The sequence below is a fragment of the Bombina bombina genome, chromosome 3 (genome assembly GCF_027579735.1).
Source record: "Bombina bombina isolate aBomBom1 chromosome 3, aBomBom1.pri, whole genome shotgun sequence".
Lineage (NCBI taxonomy): Eukaryota > Metazoa > Chordata > Amphibia > Anura > Bombinatoridae > Bombina > Bombina bombina.
The window spans coordinates 533123105-533150884 of record NC_069501.1 but is presented as its reverse complement, the minus strand read 5'-3'; the positions used below and the strand labels follow the sequence as shown (position 1 = coordinate 533150884).

The following is a 27780-nucleotide window of genomic DNA, read 5'->3' as shown; positions in this document are numbered from 1 at the left end:
TCAAAAACAGGAGCGCACTCGCCGGGTCTTAAGCAAATAACATTTATTTAATCAGTGACGTTTCGGGGTGGCTAGCCCCGTCCTCAGACCATTACTAATGGTCTGAGGACGGGGCTAGCCACCCCGAAACGTCACTGATTAAATAAATGTTATTTGCTTAAGACCCGGCGAGTGCGCTCCTGTTTTTGAAATTTACATATATATATATATATATATATATATATATATATGTAGGATTAAGTAAAATGTGTCTTCTCAGAAACCTGAGTTGACACAAGTGTTACTCTGTAGTGGGCGCTGGTCAGAGAGGTTATAGGAGATAATGGCTGCTATATAAGACAAATACTGGGAGGGTTGTAAAGCCCTAGACAGTAAGAGTAAATATATATTCAAAAAGGTGGATACAGCGCCTATATGTCCAGTATACTGTAGGGGTATGTAAGGCGTATATGTTATAACAAAGTGGAGAAAAGTAAAAAGTACATAAATATAAAGTGTACAATACTAAAAGAAAATAAGAAATAAAAAATATTATATATAAACATAAAACAGTAAATAATGAATAAGAGTCCAGCTAAAGATAGCATATAAAATGTATGAACTTAAAAATAGTGTTCATAGAAGTCCTGGAGATGATATAATTCGTAATAAATCTCCAGATGTAGTAATTATGTAGATTATAGTTGGTATATACTACCCTTACCAGATATTACCTCAATCGAATGAGGTAAGTATGCCGCACTGGGGGTAGATATAGATGATTGGATTTCCTCCTTGTATTCTGCTATGGTGCCTCTTGTGATGTTCGTTGACCTCTTGGAGTATGCAGGGATAAGTTTCTGAAGGTGAGTTGATCCCTTGTACTTCCTATGGGTTGTTGGTTGGCCTCTTGGAGTGCTCTTTCTGTTCTGGTATTGACTTTCTCCAGTATAGAGATACCCAGGGAGACACAGAGAAAATATATAGTGTAATACTGTTTATTTGTTAAAAGAGCATAAAAATACACTTTATATTGCACTCACATTTGACAACCTCAAACGATATGAGGTATGTATATAGCATATATATTTAAAAGAGTCTTTCCACAGGTTAGAGAGGGATGCGTAATCCCCAATCTTAAATGCAAGCCTCTTAAAGAAGTTACATGCAGCTGTGGTGTGTTCCAAGATAAATAGTACAGAATAAGGTGCCCACAAAGCAGCGCTAGTGAAACTGGCTGCAGGAGGATCAAGTAAAGATATTATAAAAAACAACTAATAAAACGTAGATAAAATATGTTTACACAGAAGTTAATTCCCTAACGCGTTTCAAAGGTTTGAGTCCTTCTTCTTCAGAGGGTAGAATTGAATGCTGGGCCATTATCGTTTGTTTTAAACGCTTTGGGCGGCGGCACGCCCTCAGCGTATAATTGGTCATGTGGGCCCGCGTTACGTGACGTTAGTTTCACGTTCGTTTCAGTGTATTTCATTGTACAGTGATTGGTTACATATCGGCACACGTGATAGGGCAGAAATGTATACTGATAGGTTGAGTACAACAAGGATCTATGGGATATGTAGTCTTTAACTTACTCAGCATTTTCCCTTGTCCTTTTCGATCGCATTATTTACAATATATTCATATTATGTGATGTCTTTTCTACAGCAATAGGATCGTATTATGGTGTATAGTATGAGGTAAATATTCACACAAACATTTATTCACATTTTGTAATACTTGGGTTATTGATATTATATACATCTCTTCAGTATTTTTGTATGATTACTATTTTATGGTACATATATATATTGCTTGTTTATTTGAAAACCCATGTATTATTCAGTATCTGCTTATTTTGAGGTATATATTATATGCTCCGTATTTTTGGAATAAATGACATATCAATATATCAAATTTTCTGAAGTTCTAGAATTATATGTAGCCCCTTTGGAAGGCTATTATTGTTCTATACTAGGAGTATATCTTTCGTGTGTATTTGAGTCGTATTCCTATGTATATGGTATATAATATATATTGTATCGAGATATCTATCACTTAATACATCAAGATTCTGGGGTCAAATGTTGAACTAATCTCATTGGCTAGTTAGTATCTATATATGTATAGTTCTTATTTTTGTATTTTTTTTTTTTGTATTTTTTATTTTTTATATTTTATATATATCACTCAGGTCATTTGGTCTCAGGGTGGTATATCATGATATATGTGTAACTATGTAGCATATTATGTTATTATTAATATTCGTAATAAAATAAGTAGTACTATAGTGTATGTGATATAGTTCTAAGTCTTGTAAGGAATAGATAGATATAAGTAACACATACATGTCATTACAGAAAGTTATTGCATACTTAGAAATATTAGAATTATGTGTCTTACTGAATAAGAAAAGCTGCTATATCAATGTCTTTGTTGAGGCCTTTGGGAATCATGGAATCTAGTTTGTGTATCCATTGTGTTTCCCTCCGTCTTAAATGAAGTTCCCTGCTTATACCTTCTGGGGGGTCCCTGATGTGTTCAAGTATGGTGCCTCTTAGACATGCTGGATTAGAATTGTGTATTAGGCGAAAATGGTTTGACACGCTATGTTTTTTGAAACTGTTTTCTATGTTCCTAATATGTTCCAGTAGTCTGATCTTGTAGGGTCTAATAGTGCGCCCTACGTATTGAAGCCCACAATTGCATTCGATGAGATATACTACATAATCTGTTTTACAGTTATTAATGGAATCTAATTCCCAGCTTTTGTGGTTTGAGGATGAAGTGATTTTTTTGGTGGGTTTATTGTTATTGTAGTGGTGTTTACATGCCTCACAATTAAGACGGTTGCATTTAAAGAAACCTTTTGTCTTGTTTTGCAGCCAGTTAGAAGTTTTTATAGTTTTAGTTGTTGATTTTAGTCTGCTAGGGGCTATGGTTGCTCTGATATTTTTACCCTTCCTAAAGACTAGTTTGGGGTTATTTGTAGTTATGTCTTTTAGTAGGGTAAGCGTTTAAAACAAACGATAATGGCCCAGCATTCAATTCTACCCTCTGAAGAAGGACTCAAACCTTTGAAACGCGTTAGGGAATTAACTTCTGTGTAAACATATTTTATCTACGTTTTATTAGTTGTTTTTTATAATATCTTTACTTGATCCTCCTGCAGCCAGTTTCACTAGCGCTGCTTTGTGGGCACCTTATTCTGTACTATTTATCTTGGAACACACCACAGCTGCATGTAACTTCTTTAAGAGGCTTGCATTTAAGATTGGGGATTACGCATCCCTCTCTAACCTGTGGAAAGACTCTTTTAAATATATATGCTATATACATACCTCATATCGTTTGAGGTTGTCAAATGTGAGTGCAATATAAAGTGTATTTTTATGCTCTTTTAACAAATAAACAGTATTACACTATATATTTTCTCTGTGTCTCCCTGGGTATCTCTATACTGGAGAAAGTCAATACCAGAACAGAAAGAGCACTCCAAGAGGCCAACCAACAACCCATAGGAAGTACAAGGGATCAACTCACCTTCAGAAACTTATCCCTGCATACTCCAAGAGGTCAACGAACATCACAAGAGGCACCATAGCAGAATACAAGGAGGAAATCCAATCATCTATATCTACCCCCAGTGCGGCATACTTACCTCATTCGATTGAGGTAATATCTGGTAAGGGTAGTATATACCAACTATAATCTACATAATTACTACATCTGGAGATTTATTACGAATTATATCATCTCCAGGACTTCTATGAACACTATTTTTAAGTTCATACATTTTATATGCTATCTTTAGCTGGACTCTTATTCATTATTTACTGTTTTATGTTTATATATAATATTTTTTATTTCTTATTTTCTTTTAGTATTGTACACTTTATATTTATGTACTTTTTACTTTTCTCCACTTTGTTATAACATATACGCCTTACATACCCCTACAGTATACTGGACATATAGGCGCTGTATCCACCTTTTTGAATATATATATATATATATATATATATATATATATATATATATATATATATATATATATATAACATTTTCTTCTATGTGAATAACATTGGAATGTGAAATATTCATAATTCATGTTGGGTTTAGCACACTTGAATAAACGCAATCAGGTTGCAGTCTTCATGCTCCATTAAGGTCTATTGGAGAATATGTTACCGTGGTTGTGATTTTCAAAGTTCAACTTTTTGTGCACTTTTTACTTTCAACTTGCAAAACGAGCGTAACCCATCACGCGCAAAAGACCCCGTGTAGCGAAGCTAACGAGTGAGCGCAAAATAGCAATCCACTCGTATTCTAGCCTAAAAAAATATGTAAAAAATAAATAAAAATGGAAAAAATCCCAATATACTTTCATTGCTAATTTTTCCAGTTTTTCTTGTGATTTATATCTGAAAATTGTAGTGATTCCACTCTTCCCCCACCCGCCCCCAAGGGCCTTGAGTACATTCTGTTAAACACAGAATCCTGACACTCCTACTGCAGAGTTATTAGTTGATATGTGTGCTGCTTATATATGTCCCTAACTGGCAACAGGAAAGGAACTAAGATACAACTCAAAAAGCTTTTCAAGAGGTATGTGATGGGGCTGCAAAATAGTGCTTTTAAAATATTTATTTAGTATGTAAAATCTTTTGGAATGCGATGGATAACTTCATAAAGAATATAGAAGAGGGTGTGTATATGTGCGCTAAAACAGCTGAGGGGTTAAGGATCAGACTGGTGTCTATATGAGATCCACCCGAGTGGTTAATTGTGTTGAACACAAATTCTGGAGTATATAAAAAACAGAATTTATGTTTACCTGATAAATTACTTTCTCCAACGGTGTGTCCGGTCCACGGCGTCATCCTTACTTGTGGGATATTCTCTTCCCCAACAGGAAATGGCAAAGAGCCCAGCAAAGCTGGTCACATGATCCCTCCCAGGCTCCGCCTACCCCAGTCATTCGACCGACGTTAAGGAGGAATATTTGCATAGGAGAAACCATATGGTACCGTGGTGACTGTAGTTAAAGAAAATAAATTATCAGACCTGATTAAAAAACCAGGGCGGGCCGTGGACCGGACACACCGTTGGATAAAGTAATTTATCAGGTAAACATAAATTCTGTTTTCTCCAACATAGGTGTGTCCGGTCCACGGCGTCATCCTTACTTGTGGGAACCAATACCAAAGCTTTAGGACACGGATGAAGGGAGGGAGCAAATCAGGTCACCTAAATGGAAGGCACCACGGCTTGCAAAACCTTTCTCCCAAAAATAGCCTCAGAAGAAGCAAAAGTATCAAACTTGTAAAATTTGGTAAAAGTGTGCAGTGAAGACCAAGTCGCTGCCCTACATATCTGATCAACAGAAGCCTCGTTCTTGAAGGCCCATGTGGAAGCCACAGCCCTAGTGGAATGAGCTGTGATTCTTTCGGGAGGCTGCCGTCCGGCAGTCTCGTAAGCCAATCTGATGATGCTTTTAATCCAAAAAGAGAGAGAGGTAGAAGTTGCTTTTTGACCTCTCCTTTTACCGGAATAAACAACAAACAAGGAAGATGTTTGTCTAAAATCCTTTGTAGCATCTAAATAGAATTTTAGAGCGCGAACAACATCCAAATTGTGCAACAAACGTTCCTTCTTAGAAACTGGTTTCGGACACAGAGAAGGTACGATAATCTCCTGGTTAATGTTTTTGTTAGAAACAACTTTTGGAAGAAAACCAGGTTTAGTACGTAAAACCACCTTATCTGCATGGAACACCAGATAAGGAGGAGAACACTGCAGAGCAGATAATTCTGAAACTCTTCTGGCAGAAGAAATTGCAACTAAAAACAAAACTTTCCAAGATAATAATTTAATATCAACGGAATGCAAGGGTTCAAACGGAACCCCCTGAAGAACTGAAAGAACTAAATTGAGACTCCAAGGAGGAGTCAAAGGTTTGTAAACAGGCTTAATTCTAACCAGAGCCTGAACAAAAGCTTGAACATCTGGCACAGCAGCCAGTTTTTTGTGAAGTAACACCGACAAGGCAGAAATCTGTCCCTTCAGGGAACTTGCAGATAATCCTTTTTCCAATCCTTCTTGAAGGAAGGATAGGATCCTAGGAATCTTAACCTTGTCCCAAGGGAATCCTTTAGATTCACACCAACAGATATATTTTTTCCAAATTTTGTGGTAAATCTTTCTAGTTACAGGCTTTCTGGCCTGAACAAGAGTATCGATAACAGAATCTGAGAACCCTCGCTTCGATAAAATCAAGCGTTCAATCTCCAAGCAGTCAGCTGGAGTGAAACCAGATTCGGATGTTCGAACGGACCCTGAACAAGAAGGTCTCGTCTCAAAGGTAGCTTCCAAGGTGGAGCCGATGACATATTCACCAGATCTGCATACCAAGTCCTGCGTGGCCACGCAGGAGCTATCAAGATCACCGACGCCCTCTCCTGATTGATCCTGGCTACCAGCCTGGGGATGAGAGGAAAGGGCGGGAACACATAAGCTAGTTTGAAGGTCCAAGGTGCTACTAGTGCATCCACTAGAGCCGCCTTGGGATCCCTGGATCTGGACCCGTAGCAAGGAACTTTGAAGTTCTGACGAGAGGCCATCAGATCCATGTCTGGAATGCCCCACAGCTGAGTGACTTGGGCAAAGATTTCCGGATGGAGTTCCCACTCCCCCGGATGCAATGTCTGACGACTCAGAAAATCCGCTTCCCAATTTCCCACTCCTGGGATGTGGATAGCAGACAGGTGGCAGGAGTGAGACTCCGCCCATAGAATGATTTTGGTCACTTCTTCCATCGCTAGGGAACTCCTTGTTCCCCCCTGATGGTTGATGTACGCAACAGTTGTCATGTTGTCTGATTGAAACCGTATGAACTTGGCCCTCGCTAGCTGAGGCCAAGCCTTGAGAGCATTGAATATCGCTCTCAGTTCCAGAATATTTATCGGTAGAAGAGATTCTTCCCGAGACCAAAGACCCTGAGCTTTCAGGGATCCCCAGACCGCGCCCCAGCCCATCAGACTGGCGTCGGTCGTGACAATGACCCACTCTGGTCTGCGGAATGTCATCCCTTGTGACAGGTTGTCCAGGGACAGCCACCAACGGAGTGAGTCTCTGGTCCTCTGATTTACTTGTATCTTCGGAGACAAGTCTGTATAGTCCCCATTCCACTGACTGAGCATGCACAGTTGTAATGGTCTTAGATGAATGCGCGCAAAAGGAACTATGTCCATTGCCGCTACCATCAACCCGATCACTTCCATGCACTGAGCTATGGAAGGAAGAGGAACGGAATGAAGTATCCGACAAGAGTCTAGAAGTTTTGTTTTTCTGGCCTCTGTTAGAAAAATCCTCATTTCTAAGGAGTCTATAATTGTTCCCAAGAAGGGAACCCTTGTTGACGGGGATAGAGAACTCTTTTCCACGTTCACTTTCCATCCGTGAGATCTGAGAAAGGCCAGGACGATGTCCGTGTGAGCCTTTGCTTGAGGAAGGGACGACGCTTGAATCAAAATGTCGTCCAAGTAAGGTACTACAGCAATGCCCCTTGGTCTTAGCACAGCTAGAAGGGACCCTAGTACCTTTGTGAAAATCCTTGGAGCAGTGGCTAATCCGAAAGGAAGCGCCACGAACTGGTAATGTTTGTCCAGGAATGCGAACCTTAGGAACCGATGATGTTCCTTGTGGATAGGAATATGTAGATACGCATCCTTTAAATCCACCGTGGTCATGAATTGACCTTCCTGGATGGAAGGAAGAATAGTTCGAATGGTTTCCATCTTGAACGATGGAACCTTGAGAAACTTGTTTAAGATCTTGAGATCTAAGATTGGTCTGAACGTTCCCTCTTTTTTGGGAACTATGAACAGATTGGAGTAGAACCCCATCCCTTGTTCTCTTAATGGAACAGGATGAATCACTCCCATTTTTAACAGGTCTTCTACACAATGTAAGAATGCCTGTCTTTTTATGTGGTCTGAAGACAACTGAGACCTGTGGAACCTCCCCCTTGGGGGAAGTCCCTTGAATTCCAGAAGATAACCTTGGGAGACTATTTCTAGCGCCCAAGGATCCAGAACATCTCTTGCCCAAGCCTGAGCGAAGAGAGAGAGTCTGCCCCCCACCAGATCCGGTCCCGGATCGGGGGCCAACATTTCATGCAGTCTTGGTAGCAGCGGCAGGTTTCTTGGCCTGCTTTCCTTTGTTCCAGCCTTGCATTGGTCTCCAAGCTGGCTTGGCTTGAGAAGTATTACCCTCTTGCTTAGAGGACGTAGCACCTTGGGCTGGTCCGTTTCTACGAAAGGGACGAAAATTAGGTTTATTTTTTGCCTTGAAAGGCCGATCCTGAGGAAGGGCGTGGCCCTTACCCCCAGTGATATCAGAGATAATCTCTTTCAAGTCAGGGCCAAACAGCGTTTTCCCCTTGAAAGGAATGTTAAGTAGCTTGTTCTTGGAAGACGCATCAGCCGACCAAGATTTCAACCAAAGCGCTCTGCGCGCCACAATAGCAAACCCAGAATTCTTAGCCGCTAACCTAGCCAATTGCAAAGTGGCGTCGAGGGTGAAAGAATTAGCCAATTTGAGAGCATTGATTCTGTCCATAATCTCCTCATAAGGAGGAGAATCACTATCGACCGCCTTTATCAGCTCATCGAACCAGAAACATGCGGCTGTAGCGACAGGGACAATGCATGAAATTGGTTGTAGAAGGTAACCCTGCTGAACAAACATCTTTTTAAGCAAACCTTCTAATTTTTTATCCATAGGATCTTTGAAAGCACAACTATCCTCTATGGGTATAGTGGTGCGTTTGTTTAAAGTGGAAACCGCCCCCTCGACCTTGGGGACTGTCTGCCATAAGTCCTTTCTGGGGTCGACCATAGGAAACAATTTTTTAAATATGGGGGGAGGGACGAAAGGAATACCTGGCCTCTCCCATTCTTTATTAACAATGTCCGCCACCCGCTTGGGTATAGGAAAAGCTTCTGGGAGCCCCGGCACCTCTAGGAACTTGTCCATTTTACATAGTTTCTCTGGGATGACCAACTTGTCACAATCATCCAGAGTGGATAATACCTCCTTAAGCAGAATGCGGAGATGTTCCAACTTAAATTTAAATGCAATCACATCAGGTTCAGCCTGTTGAGAAATGTTCCCTGAATCAGTAATTTCTCCCTCAGACAAAACCTCCCTGGCCCCATCAGACTGGGTTAGGGGCCCTTCAGAGATATTAATATCAGCGTCGTCATGCTCTTCAGTATCTAAAACAGAGCAGCCGCGCTTACGCTGACAAGTGTTTATTTTGGCTAAAATGTTTTTGACAGAATTATCCATTACAGCCGTTAATTGTTGCATAGTAAGGAGTATTGGCGCGCTAGATGTACTAGGGGCCTCCTGAGTGGGCAAGACTCGTGTAGACGAAGGAGGGAATGATGCAGTACCATGCTTACTCCCCTCACTTGAGGAATCATCTTGGGCATCATTGTCATTATCACATAAATCACATTTATTTAAATGAATAGGAATTCTGGCTTCCCCACATTCAGAACACAGTCTATCTGGTAGTTCAGACATGTTAAACAGGCATAAACTTGATAACAAAGTACAAAAACGTTTTAAAATAAAACCGTTACTGTCACTTTAAATTTTAAACTGAACACACTTTATTACTGCAATTGCGAAAAAACATGAAGGAATTGTTCAAAATTTATCAAATTTTCACCACAGTGTCTTAAAGCCTTAAAAGTATTGCACACCAAATTTGGAAGCTTTAACCCTTAAATTAACGGAACCGGAGCCGTTTTAAACTTTAACCCCTTTACAGTCCCTGGTATCTGCTTTGCTGAGACCCAACCAAGCCCAAAGGGGAATACGATACCAAATGACGCCTTCAGAAAGTCTTTTCTAAGTATCAGAGCTCCTCTCACATGCGACTGCATGCCATGCCTCTCAAAAACAAGTGCGCCACACCGGCGCGAAAATGAGGCTCTGCTTATGCTTTGGGAAAGCCCCTAAGGAATAAGGTGTCTAATACAGTGCCTGCCGATATTATTATATCAAAATACCCAGATAAAATGATTCCTCAAGGCTAAATATGTGTTAATAATGAATCGATTTAGCCCAGAAAAAGTCTACAGTCTTAATAAGCCCTTGTGAAGCCCTTATTTACGATCGTAATAAACATGGCTTACCGGATCCCATAGGGAAAATGACAGCTTCCAGCATTACATCGTCTTGTTAGAATGTGTCATACCTCAAGCAGCAAGAGACTGCACACTGTTCCCCCAACTGAAGTTAATTGCTCTCAACAGTCCTGTGTGGAACAGCCATGGATTTTAGTTACGGTTGCTAAAATCATTTTCCTCATACAAACAGAAATCTTCATCTCTTTTCTGTTTCTGAGTAAATAGTACATACCAGCACTATTTCAAAATAACAAACTCTTGATTGAATAATAAAAACTACAGTTAAACACTAAAAAACTCTAAGCCATCTCCGTGGAGATGTTGCCTGTACAACGGCAAAGAGAATGACTGGGGTAGGCGGAGCCTGGGAGGGATCATGTGACCAGCTTTGCTGGGCTCTTTGCCATTTCCTGTTGGGGAAGAGAATATCCCACAAGTAAGGATGACGCCGTGGACCGGACACACCTATGTTGGAGAAAAGGATTTATAAAAAATGAACATATAATCAGGAGTATATAAAAAAGGCTAGTATTTATTGCTATGTAAAGTCTAAAAATGATAAAGTTTATAACATGTATAAATCTATTGAAACATATTAAAAACATACAACTCAATGTAAAAAATGTATCCTATATATGACCGGTCAGTCCGTTTTAGTGTGATACTCTTTTGAGGATAATACAACTTGCTATAAAGCCTTTAATATAAGCCACTTATAAATCTGGACTTTATTATCCAACTATTTGGCTAACATCTATTTGGATAAATTTGTCCACAGAATTTACCACTCCCTTTGTATCTGTTCACTATACCTATAATATAAAGGACTTTACATATACCTTTAAGTAAAGGACTTTTCCATTATCTAAACGCTACAAATCGCTGAGTTCTCAATGTGCAAGAAATTTGCAATATAAGGTGGATACTGATATCAATGTGTATGACCGGTCATATATAGGATACATTTTTTACATTGAGTTGTATGTTTTTAATATGTTTCAATAGATTTATACAGGTTATAAACTTTTTATCATTTTTAGACTTTACATAGCAATAAATACTAGCCTTTTTTATATACTCCTGAATATATGTTAATTTTTTATATATCCTTTTTTATATACTCCTGAATTTGTGTTCAACACAATTAACCACTCAGATGGATCTAATATAGACACCAGTCTGATCCTTAACCCCTCAGCTGTTTTAGCGCACATATACACACCCTCTTCTATATTCTTTATATCTACTCTGTTTATTTGGGAGCAGATTAGTATATGTGCAGGGGTTCACTTGCGCACCATTTTACTTCTCTATCTCAACTGATGGATAACTTCACTTTCGTGTCCCTTTACGAAATTAAAGTTTATTTTGTTTTATATATTTCCAGTGGCAGATAGTATGTTACAAATTCCTAGCATGCGTAGGGATTTTTTTTAAAATTAGCTTTATCTTTGTTTATTTAAATCTGTAGTTTATCAGTCCCTTATAAAAATATAACATTATGAATTACATCTCTCTATTCATGTCCAGTAGGCGATAAAGGAAGCATATCTGATAACCTAATTTAAACTATGTTATTTTTTTTTACATTTTGGGGGAAATTGGTTGCACTTTCCTAATCTGAACCCCAATGTATACTACATTCATTAAATATCCAATTATGTTATTACCTGGGAATTCAAATATTGTAATCTGGCTCAATGCAGTACATGGGGTGTCATCTAGATATCTTGCATTTACCACTTTATATATCTTTTATGCATGTTCCTAATAAATATTATATACTGATCTCTATTGGGAAGACCCATTTTATAAATCTGTATTAAAGAATGAAATGCGTCAGCTGTTCAACTCTGCGTCTAGGTTTTCTTGTAGGACTAGTGGCTGCCAGTATTGCTCTGAATAGGTAGATTACTCCTTGCATCCAAATAATAGGTCAATCATTCTATGCAACTAACGTAATAACATTCTGTAAAGCACACACTGCCAATTAAAATGCTGTATGAAATATAAAGAGGCATGATACGCACATCCTTTAGCGTTATGATGTTGGGATGCTGCCCATATCTTCGTAAGATCTCTATCTCTTCGGATGGATCTCTTTTAGTCTTGTCAATCACCTGCAACAAGGTCAAAATTATCATTAACATATAAAAAGCACACACAGACAGATATATATGAATATCTATATACACACATCAATATCTTTATTTAAAATAATCATAATTTTAATGTTACATAATTGCATGTTACATAATTCAAATACTTTAAATATAAAGTGGAAATCAGTATATTTAAAGGGACAGTCAAGTCCAAAAAAACTTTCATGATTTAAATAGGGAATGTAATTTTAAACAACTTCCTAATTTACTTTTATCACCAATTTTGCTTTGTTCTCTTGTTATTCTTAGTTGAAAGCTAAACCAAGGAGGTTCATATGCTAATTTCTTAGACCTTGAAGACTGCCTCTAATCTGAATGCATTTTGACCACTAGAGGGCATTAGTTCATGTGTTTTATATAGATAACGAACGTATGAACTCTTGTGACCTAGGAGTGAGCACTGATTGGCTAAAATGCAAGTCTGTCAAAAGAACTGAAATAAGGGGGCAGTCTGCAGAGGCTTAGATACAAGGTAATTACAGAGGTAAAATGTGTATTATTATAACTGTGTTGGTTTTGCAAAACTGGGGAAAGGGTAATAAAGGGATTATCTTTCTTTTTAAACAACAAAAATTCTGGTGTGGACTGTCCCTTCAAATTAAATCAAAGTTGCCAGGCTACATAGTTGCACAATACTTAATGTTCCTAGGCTCATAATGCCCAGTGAAGAACATTCCATAACTTGTAAAAAAAAAAAAAAAACCCAGTAAAATAATATTACCAAATATAAAACTGTTCAACAGGTTAACAAAAAACTAAGTAGCAATTAGTTGGTTCCCAAAAGCTGACAAAACATCACTTCAATTACAGCAATTACATTAATCTCTGTATTATACAGTGTTCCATCTCAGATTTACTAAACTCAGATTATGTAATAGTGAAACTTCTGACCCTAGTCTACACATTGACCTGGATTTGAAAGGAAGTTGTGAGGATGTAGGATTCATTTGGGGATAACGGTGGTTGCAGAACAGTGGGTAGGTCATCCTATTTAGTTTTAGAAAAGTAGCATTTCTAGTCCACTTTTTTATTGGTAAAGTTACAAAAGGCAAGCGTGAAACCATGTGTGGTTTTTCTTAAAGAGATTTTTTCCATTGCAACAGGATTAACTCATGGATGTCTAATTGCGTTGTGCAAAGATAATGCTAACGTTCAAAAGAAAGCATCTGTTTAACATGCGTCCCCCAAGCATCTAGCTTTGACGTTGGTGTCAGTTTCCGGAATCAGTAGTTGACCTGTTCTGCACAGTTAAACAGTATGAGGAATATATTTGTCCCACTTTGGTGGGACATTAAATAAGAATGATATTGGATCCAGTTCAATCCTACTGTCAAAAAGTCTGTTAATATGTTGGGAAAACTTTTTCCAGAAAGGTTGGAGAAGTGGATAAGCCCACCATATATGATACAGTGTGTCTTACTAACCACATTCCTTCCAACAACAATCTGCTGCTCCAGGAAAAATGTGATGTGGGGATTAAGTATCATCTTGTTAACACTTTATAGCTATTGTTAAGTAATTCGGTAGAAATTGATTTTTTGTAAAAATCTCCAGTCCTCAAAGGTCAACTGTTTAAGTAGTTCTTTATCCCATTATTTCATATATGAAGGGATAACCCACCCTCCTAGCTTCACTAGTAACAAGGATTATATTATATAGGAAACATTGAGGAGCAGTGTGTGTGGCAGGGCTTTGATTGATAAACAAAGGTACAGCATGTAACTTAGGAGGTGAAATACACTTGCTTAACACCAGGCTGCTGCTATATATATATATATATATATATATATATATATATATATATATATATATATATATATATATATATATATATTGTCAAGTGACAGTAAAACTTATGTTCTTTAATGTCAGCTCTAAAGGCACTGGCTACTACAATTTATAAGTGCTCATTTTGCAAGAAAAGAAGTAGGTTGTCTTTCTTTTAAGTTTACTTCTATTTAACATATTTTTACTAAAGGAACACTAAAAACAAACTGAATTGTCTAAATACATATACCAGGTGAAGAATTATTTAGGATTGGTCTGGCCACTGCTCACCTTTACTGCATAGTCCATATTGGTTCCCTTGTGTACACAGCGCTTGCAAACAGAGTATGAGCCAGCACCAATGTTCTCACGTACCGTATAGACATCACTGAACTGAGTGGTCTTATTGTGAAGCTTCAAGAGAGAAACAGACTATTAGAAAGGGGCAAGAGTGGAAAGAGACAAAAAAAGTCAAAGAAGAAAACAAAAAGAACAAATATTTTCACAAGGCATAAGATATAAGGAAGAACATAGATGGACATACAAAGGATACTGAATAACGTGAGATGCAGATATGCAACACCACAAAGCTAGTGAGACAAGAAGAGAATTACAGAGACCCGCAGGTGTAAGAATGTGTCTGTTCACCTTTGGAACAGTTAGTACTGGAGGCACAATTGTGGCCTTTCTTTCCTCTTCTCCTAAGGATGGAGCAACAAAGCTAAATCCACGAAAAAGCTGGTGGGCTCCTGCACTCGGGGGGATACCGGGAGAGTCTGAGAGAGTGACAAGGGTTTAAGGAGTTAGTAGAGTATTAATGTGATATCTTCTTTGACAGAATATTCTGTCTGCTAAAACAATTATCGCCAGCACCAACCTTTAGGTGTACGTGACGTAAATTCTGTGTCAAAGTAGTATGTGTCATCTGGCTGAGTGACGGCTGGCTTGAAAGGAGGACTAAGCTCTCGACGATATAGTTTCTATAGAACAATAAGGACAAAAGAAAGCAGTGAACGTTCTAATTTTTTTTTTTTAAATACATGTTATTTAGTAAAGATGATCAAACACCACTGAAAGAAAAAGGTTTAAGTGGTACTTCAGTCTTACATTCCAGTCAATAGTGGCAAAGAAGGGGTGACGTTTAATCTCATCTGCCCCATCCATGGCTGAACCTGTAGAGACCCCAAAAAAACAGTGTGAGAGAGTGAAGCTCAATGATCACTAATGTTTTTTGCATAAGAGTAACACATCTGAATAACAGAAATTTTACAGCATGATTATATATATATATATATATATATATATATATATATATTTATCCCCTTGTATAAATAAAAATATGCAGAATCAATCTCTGTTCTTTCTTTATTTGATACCGATAAGTTTTTTAAAAAAATGACGTTAATTCTCTTAGTTCTTTTTATCTATCTAGTTTAATGCAGAGTGACATTGTGTTGTCTATTATTATATTCGGAAGACCATCATTAGCCTCTAATTATGGTTATGCTAGGGTGCATTCAATTTTGAGAAATAAGACATTGGAGGAATCACCCACCTAGCCTGTTAGTGGGATTTCTCTTGAAAAGGGCACGCAGCAAACTCTGGGCTTCACTGCTTAGAAACTGAGGCATTCCCAACTTGGCCCTATAAGAACAGAAGACAAACAAGAGATTATTTTGTGATATAACCCTTTTCTGTATACTAGTGCAATTGCATAAGGGTCTCTTCCTGCTTTTGTAGTTGTCTTTCACTGTGACTTACTTCAAGATAAGAGTCATAGTTTCCTTGCGATCTTTACCCTGGAAAGGCAAGGACCCTGTCAGCATTTCAAACTGAAAAAAAAAGTGGGACAAAGAGAAGACCATAAAAAAAACTTTAGGGAAATGTTCAGATTTCTAAGGCAAGATACAATAAAAGAATAAGTACAATAGTACAATGCTGTAAAACCAGGTTTTAAAGGGACAGTAAACACCTTGAAAATACAAAATTTGTCTCTTGTAAAATTAACATACAGAGGGTGAAAAAAATTGCTTTTAAATAGCTAAACCCCACCTATCACTTGCATACACACACATAGAGTATATACTTTATAGCCAAAAGCATGTGGGCACCTGACCATCACACTTATAGGAGCTTATTGGACATCCCATTCTTAAACTATGGGCATTAATATGGAGTTGCTCCCCCCTCTTTGCAGGTATAACATCCACTCCTATGGGAAGCCCTCCTCTGTAGAAATTTGCGCTTTCAGCCTATGAGCATTTGTGAGGTATGGCGCTGATGGCCTGGATCCAATTTCATCCCAAAGGTGTTCAGTGAGGTTGAGATCAGGGCTCTGTGCAGACCACTCAAGTTCATCCACACCAAACTCATCAAACCATGACTTTATGGATTTTGCTTTGTGCACAGTCATGCTGGAACAAGAGAGGGCCTTCCCCAAACGGTTGCCACAAAGTTAGAAGCACTCAATTGTCTAAAATGTCTTTGTATCTTGTAGCATTAAGATGACTGTACAATGGAACTAAAAAGCATAGCCCAAACCCTGAAAAACAGACCAAGACAGTTATCCCTCCTCCACCAAACTTAACATTATGGCACTATGCATTATGGTAGGTAAGATTCTCCAGGCATCCACCACATCATCCAGATTCTTCCATTAGACTGCCAGATAGAGAAACATTATTCATCATTCCAGATAACAAGTTTCTACTGCTCCAGAGTCCAGTGGCGGTGTCCTTTACACCACACGACTGACATTGCATATGTTGATTTGTTGCATGGTTACAGCTGCTTGGCCATAGAAACCCATTTAATGAAGCTCTTGACACACAGTTCTTGTTGTGCTGTTGTTATTTTCAGAGGCAGTCTGGAACTCTGTAGTAAGCGGTGCAACAGATGATAGGCAATGTTTACATGTTACACACTTCAGCGGCCCAACTGAGTTTGGGTGGTCTACCACTTTGTGAATGGGCTGTTATTGCTTTTAGATGCTTCAACATCACAACAACACCACTTACAGTTGACTGGAGGTAGGTCTAGTGGGGCAGAAATCTCACAAACTATGGCAAAGGCGGCATGCTATGACAGTGGCAAGTTTAAAGTCACTGAGCTCTTCTGTAACATCCACTGTACTGTCAATGCTTGTCTGTAGAAATTACATGGCTATATGCTAGATTTTATGCACCATAAGCAATGCTTGTGGCTGAAACACCTGAACATAATAATTAGTAGAGGTGTCCATATATGTTTGGTCATATAGTATATGTTTCAATGGGTTAGTGGATGAAAATAATAAGCTCTAAAATAAATGTTAAATAAAAAAAAAAAAACATCCTGGACATTCCCATGTAAACAGAGTAAGTTGTTTAAAATTGAAAGGGACACTAGTATTTTTCTTCCATTATTCATATGAAAGAAGCAATTAAACACAGTAATTTTTTGAGCTTCAAAAAAAGTGTGAGGTTAAACAAAATGTATGCTTACCTGATAAATTATTTTCTTTTGGAATGATGATGGTTCACCATAACATATGGGATATATTTCCGTCCACTAGGAGGAGGTAAAGAACCCATACAAGAGCTTTAAAACCCTTCCACCTCTCTCTTAGTTTTACATATAGCCGAGTAGAGAATAGGAAGGAAAGGTAGGAAAGGCAAAGCAGGGTCTATAGAGTTGTCATCCAAAAATTGAAATGGGCTTGTGGACCATCATCATTCTGTAAAATGAAGTTGGTCCACAGTCCTCCATAACATATGGGATTAATACCCAAGCCGATGATGGTCTATGTTAAGGAAAGGGTGGACAATTTTACTGGCAGTTCTTATTTAGCCGACACTGCGACCTGAAGCACTTTACTGCCAAAAGCTGCTTGCTAAAATGCAAAACTTCAAGCGATAAACTCTAAAAAAAAAAAAAAAAAAAAAAAAAAAAGTACGCAGATAAGACATGTTGCAGGTTTGCAAATCTGCATATGCTCCAAATCTGTAAAATCTTTCAAAAACCCACAACGTTACAATTGCTCTTGAAGAAAGAGCTGTAATGCTCTTAGAAAGGTGACCTTTCAACTGTCAAAGTCTTGAATCCCTTCTTATGGGTTAAGAGGCAAACACTACCTTAGTTTTTTTCACTACTAAGTATAGTAAGGGGCAGAAAACTATTAACTAGAAGTTTGACTAAAATCTATAGTTGCTTGGAGATAGAACTTCAATTAGTTTACTATAATCAGAGGATCTGAACAGAATGAAGTAACAACTATCTATTGATTGGTATTTTCCTTTAGGAAGAAAATTATATTTAGTACAAAGTATAGCCTTCACCTTGTGATAGTGAAAAATGTAGAATCACAGACAAGGTTAACATATTTAGAAACTCTTTATGCTAAAGAGATTGCTAAAAAGAAAGAATAATTTACCAGTTAATAGAAAATAGCAGTGTAATGCAAAGGTTCAAGAGAAGAACCTTATAATATATAGAAAGGTAAGTTCAGATTCTAGGGTGGAGAAATAGGATCCATCAGTGGCCTAATTCTAACCAACGCCTGAACAAAAATCTGAACCTTAGGAAGTTTAGCTAACTTCCTATGAAAAGAGATAAGGCATAAAATAGTGGACAAACCCTTGCCAGGGTATCCTGAAAACTAAATGATTCTAGGAATTTTAAAGAATACCAAGAAAACCATCTGGAAGAACACCATTTAAAGTATGTCTTCCAATCTTGTATTAAATCTCGTGTTACAGGTTTTCTGGCCTGTATTAAAGATTCAATGACTGAATCAAATACATCTCTATGTTCCAAAACAAGGCGGTCACACTCCACGCCATTAAATAAGAGATTTGAGATCTTGATAGAAAAGAGAACCTTTAGACAACAGAGTCTGTCTCAGAGGAAAAGAGATATGGAAAGCAAAAGTACATTTGTACTAGGTCCGCATACCAAGTCCTGCGGTGCCAGGCTAGAGCAACTAATATTACTAACGTTAACTCCTGTTTGATCCAAGAAAGGCTCTTGGAATAAAAACAAAGGCAACAGGTATGCTATATGAAAGGCCCATGGACATACCAAGGTGCCTAATATGTGAACCTAAGATCTTTTCATCTTGCACAATATCTGGGAAGTGTGAGATTTAAGCGAGAGGCTATTAGAACTATGTCTTGTTAGCCCATTGGATCAATAAGCAATCAAACATGTCCTATGGAGAGACCACTGTCATAAATGGACTGATTGACTGCTGGAATGATCCACGTCCCCAGTTGTTGACACATTCCCCTCTGCCCAAGACAGAGTAATAGACACTTCCTGCATGGCCAGTGGACTGCAGTAAACCCCCATGTTAACTTATGTATGCCACCACCATGATGTTGTCCGACTAGAAACAGATAAACTTTCCTTCTTCAAAAGAGGCCAGGGCTGAATAGCTTGAAGATCGTTTGAAGTTCGGGAATGTTGATTGGTAACTTTGCCTCAAGGTGATACCAAATTCCTTTGAGAAACCTAGGCAACCCACCAGCCTCAGAGACCGGAGTTTGTTGTTACAATAGACCAAGACTGACGAAGGAAGGCTGTCCCAAGGGACAAAGACAGACTAAGTGTCTTTAAGAAAAAGATTGACTGATGGAGAAATCCAAAGCAATCTGTGTGCCAAATGTAGATAATTAACTACTAATGTAGCATAGCCATTAAAGGGGTCTTGAGTGAAGAGAGGGCTAAAGAAACTGCGACTTAAGCAGCATCCAAAAGACCCACAGCCTGCATGCACTGAACTACCAATGGATGGAGCTCATTGTAGGAAGAGACACATTGTCTAAATCTTAATAATGCAAAATTCCGTCAGGAAAATAGATGCATAAGGAGTCTATTAAGTTACTGGCTATGCTGTACCTGTGTCAGAGTACCTACAAATAGCCTCTGGGCTGTATGTGTGCTTTGTAAAGGCACTTACCTTACGCAGCACCCCTCCACTGGCTTACCAGGCATGTCAATGTAGCTGCAGCAGTATCCAGTAGAGAGCCCATCCAGTGCAGTTATCTAGTACCGCAGAGGATTGCAGTAGGAAATACTGGAGTCCCCCAGGGGGAGACTAGGGACAAAGCCCTGTGATGCCTGAGGGTAGTTATGGCTGTAGTCCCATATAGAAATACTGTGCATATAGCTGGGTATTCCTCTGTCCCTGTATAATTCAGCTTCTGTGAAGAGTTTTTTCTTTCTTCTTTGTAAATGATACTCCTCAGGGACTCTGGGTCTCACATAGGTCTGAGCTCCCAATTTGTAATCCATAAGCAAGTAGCTGGAGGTTTGAGGGTTTTAAAGATCTTGTATGGGTTCTTGACCTTCTTCTAGTGGCAAGAAATATATCCCATGTTATGGAGGACTGTGGACCATCATCAGCTGTGTACTTCCTGTTAAGGCTCATTGGCTGAAAAGTAATTTTTTGCTGATATGTGTTGGCTAATAGGGATTTCCTGTTGATGATCATTGTATTATACGTTCTTCCTGCTTATGATCATTTGGCCAACCATGAACATTAGTACCCAACAACAACAAAAAAAACTTAGCAAGAAGTACACAACTTACACTGCTGTATTAATTCCAAGTTGAATGTAAACAGCATTTTTTTTTTCTTAAGGGAAACAAAATGTCTATGTAAAAATGCTATTTCTTTATGTGAATGATAGAAAGAAGTGTCCCTTAAAGTAGCTAGGGGTCTAAATCTACTAAAGACCTAATTTCCTTTGCTGTTTTAAACTGGTGGTAACATAAAACATCTTTATAGACTTTTTTTTCTTTACTACCAGTTTACAAAAGCTATAGAAAGTAGGCCTAAGTGTAGAAGAAGAAAAAAACAAACAGTGTCTTATTTGTAACCATATTCTTATCTAAAGTGGCCTCATGCTGGTTTTTGGCATAAGCTGGACAGTCTTTAGAAGGTTACCATGAGCACGCCGTAAGACCACCAGTCTGCACTGTGCGTATGGCCTTGCCTGTTGACCACCTCCGGAGCCATGTATTCCACTGTGCCACAGAATGAGTAAGCCTTTTTCTCATGGTCTATAGACTCCTTACTGAGACCAAAATCTGTCAGAGAACAATAAGTTATTAGACAAATAAATAGCTGTAATACAGTACATACAAGGATTTTATTATACCCATGAATTATGTGCAATATCAAACACAGTCTAAAGAATCAGAAGTTCACAAAAAAGGAAAGAAAATTTGAAGAAAGAAAAAACAATTATTTGGAAATTCAGTGAATAGTAAGTTAAAATAAAAAATGAATATAAAATGATCTACTTGATTAAAGGGACAACCCTAACATTTTTCTTTCATGATTTAGATAAAGCATGCAGTTTGTAAGAACTTTCTAATTTACATCTATTAGCAGATTTTCTTTGTTCTCAGTATCTTTTTTTGAAAGAAAAAAAACAGGGACGTAAGCTCAGGAGCGTGCACGTGTCTGGAGCATTATATGGCAGCATTTTTGCAAGAGTGTTATCCATTTGCAAGAGCACTAGATGGTAGCACTAATGTTTGCCATGCAGTGCTCCAGACACCAACCTAGGTATCTCTTCAACAAAGAATACGAAATGACGCAATTTTGATAATAGAAGTAAATTGGAAGCATTTTTTTAAATATCTCTGCTCTGAATCACAAAAGAAAATGTTTGGGTTTCATTTCTCTTTTAACATTAAAGCTGCAAAGAGCATACAAAACTAAGCAGTAGTGGTTTGTGCAAATCTGTCGTTCACAAGAGCTGATTAGTAAACACAGAGACTAGATTACAAGTGGGACTTCCATTTTGTGCTCTCATATAACAAGTCCAATGTTATTTTTTTAGCACGCCAACATATGCATGTCAGATAGCTCGGGTGTGTTAAATACCTCAAATAGATTTTTATGGGGTGGGAGTGCAGTAAAATTCACACTCATGCTATGTACAAACACACCTTTGAAACTTTCCCAGCCCTGTCCCTTATCATATATTATATCCCTTTAATTCTGCCACAAAACCATTTTTCATTATTAAACCCTTGCTTCATAAGTATTAAGCCTAAATATAGCTTAAAGGCTTGATGCCCCGTCACAAAGACCGCTGCTCCATAACCTGTCCGCCTGCTTTGAGCAGGCGGACAGACATCGCCAGAAATCAACCCGATCGAGTACGATCGGGTTGATTGACACCTCCCTGCTGGCTGAAGGGGGCGGCGTTGCACCAGCAGCTCTTGTGAGCTGCTGGTGCAATGCTGAATACGGAGAGCGTATTGCTCTCCGTATTCAGCGAGGTCTGGCGGACCTGATCCGCACTGTCGGATCAGGTCCGCCAGACCTTGTTAAATAGAGGCCACAGTCTACAATATAATTTTTATTGTTTAAAAAGATAGATAATCCCTTTATCACCCATTCCCCAGTTTTGCATAACCAACACAGTTATATTAATACACTTTTTACCTCTGTGATTGCCTTGTATCTAAGCATCTTCTGACAGCCCCCTGATCAAATGACTATTTATTATCTACTGACTTGCATTTAGTACTGTGTTGTGCTAAATCTTAAATAAATCCTTGTGCGTGAACACAATGTTATCTATATGGCCCACATGAACTAGCAGTCTCCTGTTGTAAAAAGCTAACAAAAAAGGATGTGATAAGAGGCTGTCTGTAGTGGCTTAGAAACAGGCAGAAATTTAGAGGTTTAAATGCTATAAAGTATATTAATATAATAATGTTGGTTTTGCAAAGCTGGGAAATGGGTAGTAAAGGGATTATCTATCTTTTTCAACAACAAAATGTATGCTTACCTGAAAAATGTATTTATTTCCGAATATGAAGAGTCCACAACAGGGAATATCACTCCTGGCCAGCATAAGGCGGCAAAGAGCACCACAGCAAAGCTGTTAAGTGTCACTCCCCTACCCATAAACCCCAGTCATTCGATCAAAGAGAAATGGAAAAAAGGAATAACACAAAGGTGTAGAGGTGCCTGAGGATTAGTAAAAAAAATAACTTAAAAGGGTGGGGTTGTGGACTTTTCATATCCGGAAATAAATTTATCAGGTAAGCATAAATTTTGTTTTTTTTCCTAAGATAGTCCACGACATCATCAATTACCAGTGGGAACCAATACCCAAGCTAGAGGACACAGATGACTAGGGAGGGAGAACAAGACAGGCAGACCTAAACAGAAGGCACCACCGCTTGAAGAACCTTTCTCCCAAAAGAAGCCTCAGCCGAGTATACAAAGAGGACCAAGTTGCAGCCTTGCAAATCTGTTCCACAGAAGCTTCATTTTTGAAAGCCCAAGAAGAGGAGGCAGCCCTTGTGGAATGAGCCGTAATTCTCTCAGGAGGCTGCTGACCAGCAGTCTCATTAGCAAAACGACTAATACTTCTCAACCACAGACAAAGAGAAGTAGAAGTAGCTTTCTGACCTTTACATTTACCAGAGAAACAAACAAACAGGGCAGATGACTGGCAAAAACCCTTAGTCGCCTGAAGGTTAAATTTCAGAACACGCACAACATCCAAGTTGTGCAACAAATGTTCCTTATGAGAAGCGGGATTAGGACATAGAGAAGGAACAACCATTTCCTGATTAATGTTTCTATATGAAACCACTTTAGGAAGAAAACCAAACTTCGTACGAAGAACTGCCTTCTCAGCATGAAAGATAAGGTAAGGCAAATGACACTGCAAAGCCAAGAGTTCCGAGACTCTCCGAGCAGAAGAGATAGCAAAGAGAAACAAAACCTTCCAAGATAACAACTTAAAATCTATGGAATGCATAGGCTCAAACAGAGCCTGCTGCAAAAAACTTTAAGAACAAGGTTTAGGCTCCAAGGAGGAGCAACCGACAAACACAGGCCCGATTCTGTGCAGGGCCTGACAAAAAAATAGATAATGCAGAAATCTGACCATTCAGAGTACTGACTGACAAACCCTTCTCCAGACCTTCCTGGAGAAAAGACAAAATCCTAGGGATCCTGACCCTACTCCAAGAGAAACCCTTGGATTCACACCAATAAAGATATTTACATCATACCTTATGGTAAATCTTTCTAGTGACAGGCTTACGAGCCTGAATCAAGGTCTCAATGACCGACTCAGAAAAACCACGCTTAGACAGAACTAAGCGTTCAATCTCCAAGCAGTCAGCTTCAGAGAAATTTTCACTAGGTCTCCATACCAGATCCTGCGTGGCCATGCAGCAGCTATTAGAATTACTGACGCTCTCTCCTGTTTGATACGAGCAATGATTCGTGGAAGGAGAGCATACAGGGAAAACAGGTATGCTAGACTGAAATCACAAGGGACCACTAGAGCATCTATTAGAGTGGCCTGTGGATCTCTTGACCTTGAACCGTACCTTGGAAGCTTGGCATTCTGACGAGGCGCCATCAGATCCAACTCTGGCACCCCCATCTGAGGGTTAACCTGGAGAACACCTCAGGGTGAAGAACCCACTCCCCGGGATGAAAAGTCTGTCTGCTAAGGAAATCCGCTTCCCAGTTGTCCACTCCAGGAATGTGGATGGCAGACAACAATTTTGAGCTTCCGCCCACTGAATAATCCGTGTCACCTCCTTCATGGCTAAGTTCCTCCCTGGTGGTTGATGTAAGCCACCCAAGTACTGTGTCCGATTGGAACCTGATAAACCGGGCTAAAGACAACTGAGGTCAAGCCATCAGAGCATTGTAAATCTCTCTCCAAGATATTTATGGGGAGAGCAGATTCCTCCCGAGTCCATAAGCCCTGTGCTTTCAACGAGTCCCAGACTGCTCCCCAGCCTAGCAGGTTGGCGTCCGTAGTCACAATCAACCAGGAAGCATGTGCCCCAAGTTAGATGCTCCTGAGAAAGCCACCACGGGAGAGAGTCTCTTGTCGACTGACATAGATTTGTCCTCTGAGACAGATCCGAATGGTCCCCGTTTCATTGACTGAGCATGCATAACTGCAGAGCTCTCAAATGGAATCGAGCAAAAGGAATGATGTCCATGGAAGCATCTATCAGTCCAATTACCTCCATACATTGAGCCACTGATGGCCAAACAGTAGACTGGAGAGAGGCAAGAGGAGAGAATCTTGGATTTTCTGACCTCCGTCAGAAAATTTTCATAGATAGGGAATCTATTATAGTCCCTAAGAAAACCACCCTTGTAGCTGGAACAAAGGAACTCTTTTCCAGATTCACTTTCCAACCATGGGAACGTAGAAAAGACAACAAGATCTCTGTATGAGAGTTTGCTTGTTGAAAAGATGGCGTCTGAACCAATATGTTGTCCAGGTATGGCGCCACTGCAATTCCCCAAGACCTGACCACTGCCAAAAGAGCCCCCAGAAACTTTGAGAAAATTCTGGGAGCTGTGGCAAGGCCAAACAGAAGAGCCACAAACTGAAAGTGTTGGTCTAGAAAGGCAAATTTCAGGAATTTGTGATGATCCCTGGGTATGGGAACATGAAGATACGCGTCCTTCAGATCTATGGTCGTCATGAACTGACCCTCTTGGACCAGAGGAAGAATGGAACGAATAGTTTCAATTTTGAAGGTTGGTACCCTGAGAAACTTGTTGAGACACTTTAGGTCTAGAATGGGACGAAAAGTTCCCTCTTTTTTGGGAACCACAAACATATTTGAATAGAATCCTAGACCCTGTTCCCATACAGGAACTGGAACTATCACCCCCAGGAAAGAAAGATCCCAAACGCAATTGTTTTTTTTTTAATCTGGTCTACAGATAATCTTAAGAGGTTAAACCTGCCACTGGGAGGAAAAGTCTTGAATTCTATTTTGTAACCTTGAGATACAATGTCCACAGCCCAAGGATCCGGGACATCTTGTACCCATGCTTGATAAAACAGAGAAAGTCTGTCCCTCACTTAATCCGATCCCGGACCGGGGGCAAATTCTTTATGCTGATTTAGACTCAACTGAGGGTTTCTTTTATTGCTTCCCCTTGTTCCAAGGCTGGTTGGGTTTCCAATGAGACTTGGACTGTTCCTGCTTGGAAGAGGGAGAGAAAGACATTCCTTTTAAGTTACAAAAGGAACGAAAATTACTTTGACGTCCTTTAAGTCTATTCTTCTTGTCTTGTGGTAGAAAAGACCCTTTCCCACCAGTAACGTCAGAAATTATTTCTGCTAGACCAGGTCCAAACAAGGTCTTACCCTTGTAAGGAAGCGCTAGAAGCTTGGACTTAGACGTAACTTCCGCTGACCAAGGTTTCTGCCACAAGGCCCTGCGAGCTAGAACCGCGGAGCCAGATATCTTGGCTCCCAGTTTGATAACTTGCATAGTAGCATCAGAAATAAAAGAGTTGGCTAGCCTGCAAGCCTTAATCCTGTCTTGGATCTCCTCCAGAGGAGTCTCTACTTGAAGAGCATCAGACAAGGCATCAAACCAATAAGATGCTGCCCTAGACACAGTGGCAATACAAACTGTAGGTTGCCATTGAAGACTCTGATGAACATACATTTTTTCAAATAAGCCTTCAGCTTTTTATCCATTGGAACCTTAAAAGAGCAGCTATCCTCTATAGGAATACTAGCCCCTTCTACTTTAGGCACCGTGCGTCAAGAATCCTTAATGGAGTCAGCGACAGGAAACATCTTTTTAAAAACATGAGACGGGGAAAAAGGTATCCCTGGCCTCTCCCATTCCTGCGCAATAATCTCCGTAGCACGGTCTGGAACAGGAAACACTTGCACAGAGGAAAGCACATCAAAGTATTTATAAAGTTTACTTGATTTCTTAGGGTGGACAGCGACAGGCAAGTCGGAGTCGTCCAAGGTAGCCAAAACCTCCTTTAACAATACACAAAGGTGTTCAAGCTTATATCTGAAGGATACCACTTCAGCATCAGATGAAGGAATTATACTGTCCGAACCTGAGATTTCACCCTCAGAAGCTACCGACGTATCCTCCTCATCAGACTTATGAGGATGGGTAACTTGAGTAGCAGACGACGGAAAAGAAATCTTACTATCTGACTCTAAATTTCCTCTTGCGTTTTCCCTTTAGCATGGGAAAAGCAGATAATGCCACAGAAACCGCAGAAGATACCTGTGCAACAATATCTGCTGGAAAATAGACGCCTCCAGGAGGCTGAGAGGAACTGCAGGGCACTATATGTGACGCCATAGAGGCTTGGGACGTAACAGGAGAAAGCTGTGGTATTACCTGAACAGCATCATCCTGAGAGACATTAGGGTCAGTGAAAAGAACTTTATCTTTACATTGTAATGTCCTCTTAACACATGAGGAACAAAATTGCATAGGGGTAACAATTTCTGCCTCTAAGCACAATAGACATGAATTCATAATAGCAGATTCCTGCTCTGTGTCAGACATGGTCAAAACAAACAGAAAAAAATTAAGTAATAAATAATAAATCTGTCACTTTAAGAAAGCCGTTTTACTTTAAGGCTAATATAAATATCCTCTGATAAAGATCAGCTCTACACCTCAAGCTAGCTGAGGTGCTCCTACCTGACTGTCTATGAGACAATCGAAGCTCCAAAATCTAAGCTAATCTCTTTAAGAAACTATCAGGAGACTCCAAAATCGGCTACGACATGAACCACCGCTCCAATCTCTACAGTATAGAGCCGGAGCACAGACAAGTCACATGACCAGCCAAAAGATAACTGCGCCATACACAAAAAGCGAGCGTTTCAACAACG

General features: G+C 39.3%; 1 protein-coding gene across 3 annotated transcripts in view; it reads right to left on the bottom strand.

Annotated features, from left to right (window-relative positions):
• The window catches only part of RPS6KA1 (ribosomal protein S6 kinase A1), a 562802-nt gene that overhangs the window by 109214 nt on the left and 425808 nt on the right, over positions 1-27780 (bottom strand). For all 3 annotated transcript variants that reach the window (XM_053706981.1, XM_053706983.1, XM_053706982.1), the window contains 8 exons: positions 21039-21181; positions 15872-15942; positions 15666-15754; positions 15218-15282; positions 14988-15090; positions 14759-14886; positions 14402-14524; positions 12212-12301 (listed from right to left, as the gene is read on the bottom strand). In XM_053706981.1, coding sequence (XP_053562956.1) covers positions 12212-12301; positions 14402-14524; positions 14759-14886; positions 14988-15090; positions 15218-15282; positions 15666-15754; positions 15872-15942; positions 21039-21181 — 812 coding nt within the window. The remainder of the gene's footprint in view (positions 1-12211; positions 12302-14401; positions 14525-14758; positions 14887-14987; positions 15091-15217; positions 15283-15665; positions 15755-15871; positions 15943-21038; positions 21182-27780) is intronic.